The 9,755-nt window shown below is 54.7% G+C and overlaps 1 protein-coding gene across 1 annotated transcript in view; it reads left to right on the forward strand.

Annotated features, from left to right (window-relative positions):
• Positions 1 to 9,755, forward strand: part of LOC139011452 (complement C3-like) — a 29,601-nt gene extending 19,846 nt beyond the window's left edge. Inside the window, exons 31-41 of the mRNA XM_070416990.1 lie at positions 360 to 419; positions 1,353 to 1,443; positions 3,958 to 4,003; positions 6,036 to 6,123; positions 6,421 to 6,507; positions 6,717 to 6,822; positions 7,272 to 7,361; positions 7,648 to 7,734; positions 7,818 to 7,907; positions 7,996 to 8,134; positions 8,544 to 9,755. Coding sequence (XP_070273091.1) covers positions 360 to 419; positions 1,353 to 1,443; positions 3,958 to 4,003; positions 6,036 to 6,123; positions 6,421 to 6,507; positions 6,717 to 6,822; positions 7,272 to 7,361; positions 7,648 to 7,734; positions 7,818 to 7,907; positions 7,996 to 8,134; positions 8,544 to 8,676 — 1,017 coding nt within the window. The 3' untranslated portion in view covers positions 8,677 to 9,755. The remainder of the gene's footprint in view (positions 1 to 359; positions 420 to 1,352; positions 1,444 to 3,957; positions 4,004 to 6,035; positions 6,124 to 6,420; positions 6,508 to 6,716; positions 6,823 to 7,271; positions 7,362 to 7,647; positions 7,735 to 7,817; positions 7,908 to 7,995; positions 8,135 to 8,543) is intronic.

Consider the following 9,755-nt stretch of genomic DNA (forward strand, 5'->3'; position numbering starts at 1 on the left):
GGTGCAAAGGCCAGGTGGCAGGAGTTTTCTAAGAACAGCAACGAGGGGAGATGGGATTGGGTGTGAATGTGTAAAAGTTTGCTCTGCCTCCTGAAGGAAACAAGAATAGATGCAGAGATGCCAGGTAGAAGGGTCTTTTGGGGGCTTCACACACAGAGAACTTTGGAGACATTGCAAAGTGAACAGAGTGGACACAGCCTGAGCTGGCAGTTGCAGGTGCTCTGTGACAGAGTAGACACCACAAGTGCTCTACCAAGAAGGCAAAGTAAAACCATCTCTCCTCCCCACCCACCCTCCTACATTGGAGCCATGTTTTGCTGCTTCCTCTGTCCTCAAATCCTCCTCCCCCTTTCCTCCAGTTTTCTTCCGAAGACGACCTAGAGATCACAGCCAGTGGCAGCGGGAGAGGCACCATATCGGTAGGTCGGGGTTTCATCCTCGAGATTCTTAGCGGGAGCCCAGGGTCCCCCTAGTTGGTGGGAATAGGGGCAGGTCTAGACCCCAAGACAAGATCAAAATCAGCAAAAAAAAATTAGCTACTGTTCAGGGCACTATTATTTGTTATGAGCTAAGCTAAGGATGGACTCCAAGCAACAGGTGGGGAAATAGAGGATCAGAGAGGTTTTTCACTTGCTGAGTCAAGAATCAAAGAAGGTAGAGGTCGGAGGTCATTGGGCCCCTCTGCCCCTCCCATGCTGAGTCCCTGAAGGGGTATCTCCTTCCTTGCCTCATGGAGGGAAGATTCTCCGCCCAAGGTGATTCCCAGTCCCCAGAGGCTCACTCCACCCTTCCCCAGTATCTGAGTCAGCGGCTTCATGACACCTTCTGGTCCCGTGCCCTGGGCCCAAGAGAACAGCCCTTTGTGCACCAAATTTAAGGAAGCCTGTTTCTGCCAATGGAATCATAATGGAATCCCCGCCATTGTGTGACTTTGGGCGTGTCCCATTTCTCCTTGAGCTTCAGTTCAATTTAAATTCATTAAAATTAAATACAAAAAAAAAAAAAAAAAAAAAAAAAAAAAAAAAAAAAAAAAAAATTAAATACAATTTAAAATTCAGTTCCTCAATCACACTAGCCGCATTTCACACGCTCAATATCCACACGTGGCTAGTGGCCACCATATGGACAGGACAGATAGAGACCGTGGCCGTCTTGCAGAAGATCAGAAGATTCTATTACACCGAGCTGGTCGAGACTCCGTAAGGTGTTCTGACCACTGCACTCAGGGATTGAGGAGGGCGGATGTGGCTGTGAATTCTCCACAGGGGCAGACCCCTGGGCAGGCAAGGGCTGGCCAGAGGAGGAAAGGGAATGTGTGTGGATGGGTTCTGACACCTCCCCCGCCCTGGCAGGTCTTGACCATGTACCACAGGTCCCCAGAGTCCTGGGAGGACACTTGCAACCTATACCACCTGAATGCTACTCTTCATAGAGCCCTGAAAGGTAAGCCTGGACCCGAGGATGCCCGAGCCTTCTTTTCTACTTTTTATTTTAGCTGTGGTTCAATAAACACACTTATTGCTTTATTAGCCAAGCAACAAGTATTTATTGAGCATTTACTATGAGCCACGCCCTGTTTCCTGGCCCTGGGAACATAGGCATACACAAGAAAAATATCCCCTCTTCTCTTGTAGTAGAGAGAGACAAACAATGATGCAACAGTAAAAACATATTATTCTCTTACTGTTATTTATTGATAACATAAATGAATCTGCATTATAAAAAATAACCATATAACATAATAGCAGTTGACAATAACCATACAAAATAAAGCAGGAAAAAATGACACAGACTTGGAGGAGAGCCAGGAGAAACCCTCTGAGGAAGTGGCGCTTGAGCTGAGACAGGAAAGAAGCTTGAGAGGGAGCCAGGAAGGATGTGAGGGGAAACATTGCCGCAGGCAGAACAGCAGCTGCAAAGGCCCCTGAGGCAAGAAGGAATTCACCTGGTTTGAAGAACAGCGAGGAGGTCAGTGTGGCTGCAGAGAAGCCATGGGTGGAGTTTTAGGAGAAAAAGTTGGAGAGATGACGAGGCAGATGACTTGTGGGCCACAGTGAGGACGTCAGTGTTTGGACAGAGTGCAATGGGAGCCATGGGGACTTCTGAGCAGAGGAGGGATGTGACTTAGCACGGGTTTGTGTAGGCTCCCTCTGGTGGCTGTTGGGGGAACAGACTGTAGAGGGCAAGGGTGGGAGCTGGGAGACTAGGAAGAGGGGACTGCACTGGTCCAACAAGAGATGATGGGGGATGGGCTGGGGGAGTCTGTGGATATGGTCAGAAATGGTGGGATGCTGGAGTCTCCAGTTTGGGGGACCGAGGAGAGAGGACACTGCCATTGGGAGCTCACTTGTAGGAGTAGGAAGAACAAGTCTCATCAGGCCCAGGACATTTAGGGACTAAAAGTGACCAAGGCTTTGGTTTGGGCCCCACTTTTTTCTTTTTTTGGGGGGGAGGGGGGAAAGGAGAGGAGGGGGAGGCATTTCTTTTAAAAATCTAATCTAATAAAAGAGAAACATGCAAATTGACCGTACCTTCGCTATGCCCAAGCCACGCCCACCAGCCAATCAGAGCAGCTATATGCAAATTAACCCAACCAAGATGGCGGCTGGCAGCCACAGAGCTGGAGCAAGCAGGAGGCTTGGTTGCCCCGGCGATGGAGGAAGCCAAGCTTCCCGCCTGCCCTGGCTGGCTGTGGCCTCTGCTAAAGGCAACAAAGTTTCAATTATAGAAGACAAATAAATCCCAGATACCTGCTTCCAGCCAGCCTCCACTGGGAGCTTGGGTGGCTGGGAGCCATGGCCAACCTGCAAACAGCCATCAGCTCCTCACCCAGGCTGGCCAGGCACCCCAGCGGGGACCCCCACCCTGAAGGGGCTGTGGCCAGCCTACAAACAGCCATCAGCCCCTCACCCAGGCTGGCCACACCCTCATGGGGTGAGGGTCCCCGCTGGGGGGCTTGGCAGCCTGCAAACAGCCATCAGCCCCTCACCCAGATTGGCCAGGCACCCCAGCAGGACCCCCACGCTGAAGGGGGTGTGGCCAGCCTGCAAACAGCCATCAGCCCCTCACCCAGGCTGGCCAGGTACCCTAGTGGGGATCCCCACCCTGAAGGGGCTGTGGCCAGCCTGCAAACAACCATCAGCCACTCACCCAAGCTGGCCAGGCACCCCAGCGGGACCCCCACTCTGATCCAGGACACCCTTCAGGGCAAACCAGCCAGCCCCCACCCATGCACTAGGCATATAATAAAAGGGTAATATGCAAATTGACCCTAACAGCAGAACGACTGGGAATGACTGGTCACTATGACACACACTGACCACCAGGGGGCAGACGCTCAATGCAGGAGCTGCCCCCTGGTGGTCAGTGTGCTCCCACAGGGGGAGCTCTGCTTAGCCACAAGCCAGGCTGATGGCTACCAGCACAGCGGTGGTGGTGGGAGCCTCTCCCGCCTCCTCAGCAGCGCTAAGGATGTCCGACTGCAGCTTAGGCCTGGTCCCCGCTGGCAAGTGGACATCCCCGGAGGGCTCCTGGGCTGCCAGAGGAATGTCTGACTGCCAGCTTAGGCCTGATCCCCCTAGGGAGAGGGCCTAAGCCAGCAGGTGGACATCCCCCGAGGGGGTCCCAGACTGCAAGAGGGCACAGGCCCGGCTGAGGGACCCCCCTGAGTGCACAAATTTTTGTGCACTGGGCCTCTAGTAATAATAATAATAATAACAATAGATAGTTATAAAATGCTGATCAGATGCTGTGTTAAGTGCTTTACTTGTATTAACTCATGTGATCCTTACAACAACCCTAGTGAGTTGGGAATATTATAATCAGATTAGGAAACTAAAGCACAGGGAGGTTAAGCAACTTGCCCTAAGTCACACAGAAGAGCCAGGGTTTGAACCCAGAAAGCTAGCTCCAGAGGCTGTATTACCCAGCCTCTGAACTTCTGCCTTCTCTCAACAGAAAAAAAAAGTGGGGAAGAGACCTTTCAACTTCGGATGAAAACAAGGTCAGGGCACAGGGTCTTGGATTGGGGGGGAGAAGGCCTCACTTCCTGGTATCCAGACTCCTTAGCAGCTCTCCCTGTGTGCTGAGTGGAGGGTGGAACCAACTAAGCCTGCCTCTCCGTGCCTGCCCCCTCATCTTACCTCCCATCCTGCCCTCCCCTGCCCATTCCCCATTCTGCCTCCTACCCTGCCCTCCATGCTTGTCTGCCATTCAGCTCCCATCCTGCTATGTCCTGGGATGGGGTGGGGGCGGGCCTACAATAATGAACAACCCCCACATTCCCAGAGCTGTCTCCAAGCTCCACAGCTCTTCCTCATCCTTATCCTTCATTGTCTCTAGACATTCCAGCCCCCAATCCAGTCCTGCTCGGTCTCCCAAATGCTGTCTCTCAGGTCTGCCCCAGAGAAAAACATTTATTGAGTGCCTACTGAGTATCAGGCTCTATTCTAGGATCTAGGTGCACAGATGTGAGCAAGGCAGTTCCTCCCTGCCTGGTGGAGCTCACAGCTTATCAGGGGAGACAGACAATCCATACTAATAAAAGAGTAATATGCTAATTAGACCAAGAGACCTTCCAGAGACCTTCTGGACGTCCTTCCGGACAAAGCCATGGTGGCGGGGCCAAGGCAGAGGCAGTTAGGGGCAATCAGGACAGGATGGGAGGGCAGTTGGGGGCGAGCAGGCCAGTGGGGGTGGGGGGCAGTTGGGGGCAATCAGGCACAAAGAGGTTTAGCAACTTGCCCTAAGTCACACAGAAGAGCTGGGGTTTGAACCCAGAAAGCTAGCTTCAGAGGCTGTATTACCAGTAGGGGTGGGCAGTTAGCGGTGAGCAGGCCAGCAGGGGGGGCAGTTGGGGGCAAGCAGGCCAGCGGGTGGGATAGTTGTGGGTGAGCAGGCCGGCAGGCAGAGTGGTTAGGGGTGATCAGGCAGGCAGGCAGGTGAGCGGTTAGGAGCCAGCAGTCCCGGATTACGAGAGGGATGCCTGACTGTCCCACAGGGATCGGGCCTAAACTGGCAGTCAGACATCCCCCGAGGGGTTTCAGATTGGAGAGGGTGCAGACCAGGCTGAGGGACAACCCCCCCTGCACGAATTTCATGCACCGGGCCACTAGTCTATAATAATAAAAGTGTAATATGCTAATTAGATCAGACGTCTTTCTGGACATCCTTCCAGGCAAAGCCAGGGTTGCAAGGGAAGCCCTGGTCCCGGGTGCCAGAGGGAAGCTGGTGCTGGCAGCTGAGGGAAGAAAGGCCTACTCTTGCACGAATTTCGTGCTTTGGGCTCCTAGTAACCAAATAATCGCCCAGAATCAATGTAAAGTGACAACTGTGATTAAATGTGGCAAAGGAAAGGTCCAAGAAGCGACAACAGGGCAACTTAGAGAATGCTCTGATGTGTGGACTGGAAAAGGCCTACCAGAGGGAGTGATGCATCAGCCGAGATTGCAAAGATGAAAGGGTGCTTCAGGCCTTAACCGGTTTGGCTCAGTGGATAGAGCGTCCGCCTGTGGACTCAAGGGTCCCGGGTTCGATTCCGGTCAAGGGCATGTACCTTGGTTGCGGGCACATCCCCAGTAGGGGGTGTGCAAGAGGCAGCTGATCGATGTTTCTCTCTCATCGATGTTTCTAACTCTCTATCCCTCTCCCTTCCTCTCTGTAAAAAAATCAATAAGATATATATATTTTTTTAAAAAGGGTGCTTCAGGGCGAAGAGGGAGAAGTGAGGATCCCAGGCAGAGAGAATATATGCAAAGGTCCAGAGGAAAGAGCGAGGCTGACACTTCAGAGCAATCAAATGAGGGCTGGGATGGAAGAGGTGCAGTGGAGGGCGAGACAAGGCGGTTGGTAGAGGTGGTTAAGCAAGGAAGTGACGTATCAGATTCTTGTTGTGAAAGCTGTATGCTTTGTGGCGCAGCGGAGTGATGGGGAAACCCAGGAGGAGGCTACTGCACTGGTCCATGTGAGAGATGATGGCAGGGGGAGCATGGGGGAAGGGGCAGGAGGAAGAGAGACTGGAGCTATAAAATTCCCAGGTTCCTGGGTGATCGAGAGGCCACAATGACCATCATGGAGGTTTCCCTGCTCACTGGCTTCTACCCCAACCATGATGACCTCAAACAGGTAATGTAGGTCCCACCCGCCCTCTGCTGAGTGGGATGGGTGCCCTGGCAGCATCCCATACTCAGCGTTAGCACAGGGCAGAGTCTAATCCCTCGTCAGTGACCCACGGTCACTTCTGGCTGCCTCCCTGCCTGGCCTTAGCCAAGTGCTGCCCTGATTGTGCCTCAGTTTCCCCAACACTGGGGTGGGTTGGACAAAGACTGGAAGTGCTTAGAATTACTTCACATTGACGGGAGCTCCTAGGGCTGCGGGCCTCGGGGGTCCCAGCGAGCCTGCAGCCCTCACCCTGTGCCCCAGCTCACGAGCGAGGTGGAGATGTATGCGTTCCAGTACGAGACCAAGACGAAATCCAGCGACAGCACCGTGGTCCTCTACCTGGAGAAGGTGAGGAAGGCCGGTGTCCACCACAGGCTTGTGGGCAGCCTGGTGGGCGGAGAACCACGGTCAGCAAGGTTCTCCTGGGTGGTGTTGCCAGAGAACCTTGCCATCTGAAGTCAGCGCCCAGTAGTCAAGGCCACGTGTGTGGTCAGTGGTTATGAGCAAGGCCTGTGGTCACTCGCCCTGGTCAGCTCAGACAGGACTCCCCTCCCCAGCTCTCCCACCAGGAAGACACGGTGCTGGGCTTCCGGGTCCACAGGATGCTGCCTGCGGAGTTTCTGCAGGCCGCCCAGGTCACGGTCTATGACTACTATGAGCCCTGTGAGCAGGGGGCTGGGGATGGAAGGGTGTCGCGAGGGGGAGAGGCCTGTGAAGGGCAGGGCCAAGAGGGAGGGTAGAGGAGCCGGGCAAGGAAGTAGGGCGTGGCTGAGAGAGGCCTGGGCACGGGTGGGGGCAGGGGGGGACAAGAAGGGTGCCGGGAGGAATTTAAAGGGTGTGGCGACAGAGAGCGTGGCCTTTACGGATGGTCCGGTTGGTGGGTGTCCTGGAAAAGTTTGGGCGGAGCCTAGAAAGACCTGGGCGTGACCTGCTGGGAATGGGGTGGGCAAGGGGGCGGGGTCTTCTAAGGGGCGGGGCTTATTGAGGGTGGCTGGACAGGGCCAGGTGGGCGGGGTCTGCGGGGGAGGAACACGCTGGGAGCGGAGCCAGGCGGGCACCCAGCCCCAGGACCGCTGGCCCAAGCCAAACCCAGGCACGCGCCGGTCTCGCAGCCCGGAGGTGCAGCTCCTTCTACAACCTGCCCACGGAGCGATCTGACCTGCGGAAGATCTGCTACCAAGAGGTCTGCAGATGTGCTGAGGGTGAGGTCATGGGGACGTAGGCCCAAGGCTGCCAGGCTGGGGGTCCAGAAGCCCTTGGTCGCCTCCTGAGTGCCGCCCGGCTGATGAGTGTAGGCAGAGAGACGGCACGATAGGAAGATAGAGACACAGAGAGAGAAAAGGAGACACAGAGACAGATTGGCACACATACGCTCAAGTCCCACCGAGGTTGGAGGAAGGCCAGACGCAGAGACCTGGGGCCTGATGGGGGTCTGGTGGAAGGAAGCCCCTCCCCCACGCGCCAGAGCAGCTGCCCCTCCCCCTCCAGAACAGTGCCCGACCCAGAAGAAGGACAGCAGCTGGATGAGGCAAGAGGAGCTCCAGCTGGCTGCCTGTGAGGCAGGCATGGACTTTGGTGAGTTGTGGGTGTGGCAGGAGGCAGGAGGCCCAGCTGCAAGCCGGACACCAACACAAGCCCTCCTGTCCCGCCTTCCCCAGTGTTCAAGGCCAGGCTGGAGGCTGTGGAGGCCTCTGCCTCCAACCCCTACATCTACTACAACATGCAGCTCCAAGCCATCATCAAGAGTGGTACGTCCCAGGTGGCAGAAGCGAGGGGTGGGTCCCTGCTCTGGGGGAGGACCAGGCCTGTGCATACACTGGGTTTCCTCTCCTCCAGGCACGGACGCTGCTGCCATGCCTCTGGACATGAAGAAATTCATCACCCATGCCACCTGCCATGACTCGCTGGAGCTGCAGAAACAAGAGTCATACCTCATCATGGGCCGGACATCAGACCTGTGGAGAGTCAAATCTAAGTACGTGGGGGCCTCCTGTGCCCTGGGGACTCTGCCTGGGCCCCCTCCCCTACTGCAGCCCAGCCCCTGGTGTCAAAATCTCTGTTGCATTTGTCAGTAGAGTCTTGGGTTTGAGAGCCACAGTGAATGGAGGTGCAGGGAACACCATTCGCACGGCGACGTTGTAGAAGGAGATGTAGACTCGGTTTTCCAACGGGGGGTAGTGAAGAGTCAGAGGAAGGGGAGCCTTTTTCCATCCCCAGATGAATGGACTAGAGGCTTGGGGACCCAAGATGGCCCTGGGGAGTGGACACTGTAGGCCGAGGCTCTGGGAGGCTGCCAAGCAGGGCAGAGGGACAAGGAAGGGAAGTCTCCATGCCTCTGGGGGCACCAGGCTCCCCTCACCTTCTTTGCTCTCCCTTACCCACAGTTACAACTATGTCCTGGGCAAAGAGACATTCCTCATGCATTGGCCAGCGGATGGGGATGTGGAAAAGAAGGAATTGCTGGGCCAACTGGAGGGATTTTCAGAGTACATGAGCACCCATGGCTGCAAGTCCTGAGACCCTGGGGCATCCGCTGCTGTCAGGTTGTCTCCAAGCAGGCCCAGGCCATTGGGCTTAACCCCAGATAAAGAACATGGAACATCATACTCAAGCTCCAGACAACTGCTCCTGTTTCAACATTCAGCGAGGGCCCTGCAGAGCCCGCCCTGGCATTGCTTGCACCTGCCTCCTCCTCTCTCCTACTCCATCCCAATCACACTGGCCTCCCTTGTGTCTTTTCAACACCCAAGTTGACTCCCACCACAGGACCTTTGCACTTACTGTCCGCTCTACAGGGTACACCCTTTCTCCAGATATCTGTGTGGCTTATACTCTTCCCTTATTTGGAGGAGGTATTTAAATGTCACCTCCTCAAAGGTACTTGCTTCAATAACATCAAAAACAGACCCCCTTTCATCGCACTCTCTTCCCTTACTCTGCTCTATTCCCTCAATAACACTTATAAATATATTGTAAATGATATCCATTGGTTTGCTTATTAAATGAGTGTTACCCCTGCCCAACAAGGTCCGCTCCTTAAGACCAGGGATGTATCTGTCTTGCTCACTGTGGTATTCTGTTCCTACATCAGGGGCTGGTATACAGTAGGTGCTCAAGAAATTGTTGTGAATGAGTGAATGAATGAATTTGGTCTTCACCCTGCACCTGATCCTGATGGAAGCTTGGTGGGTAACCCCAGCAACTGGGGAGCCAAGACAAGGGGCAAAGGAGGATGAATGAGTTTCATCAACGTGGACTTGGGTGGGAGTGGGGAACCTGCCAAGCCAAGGCAACAGCCCATCTGGCCCAGGGACACCCCAGGAATGCTGGAGGGACTGCAAGACTTCCAGGATGGCTTGAACTTGGTGTGTGAGGAGGGGCTGAAGGTGAGAGGGAGGAAGAGAAAGATGGGACTGAGGAGGCTGACTTCATAAAGGACTTTGAACACCAGGCTATAGGGCTTGGTCATTACCAAGGGCAGTGGGGTGCCACTGAAGGCTTTTGAAGCAGCAGAGGAATTTTCCAGGCCTGCGGTAGAAGGCCCAGCTGGTTGATGGGTGGAAAGTGAGTTGATGGCACAAGACCTGAGGGGGAGG

The sequence above is a fragment of the Myotis yumanensis genome, unplaced genomic scaffold (assembly GCF_028538775.1).
Source record: "Myotis yumanensis isolate MYYU_CA2020_CCGP unplaced genomic scaffold, mMyoYum1.0.hap1 SCAF_5, whole genome shotgun sequence".
Classification (NCBI taxonomy): Eukaryota; Metazoa; Chordata; class Mammalia; order Chiroptera; family Vespertilionidae; genus Myotis; species Myotis yumanensis.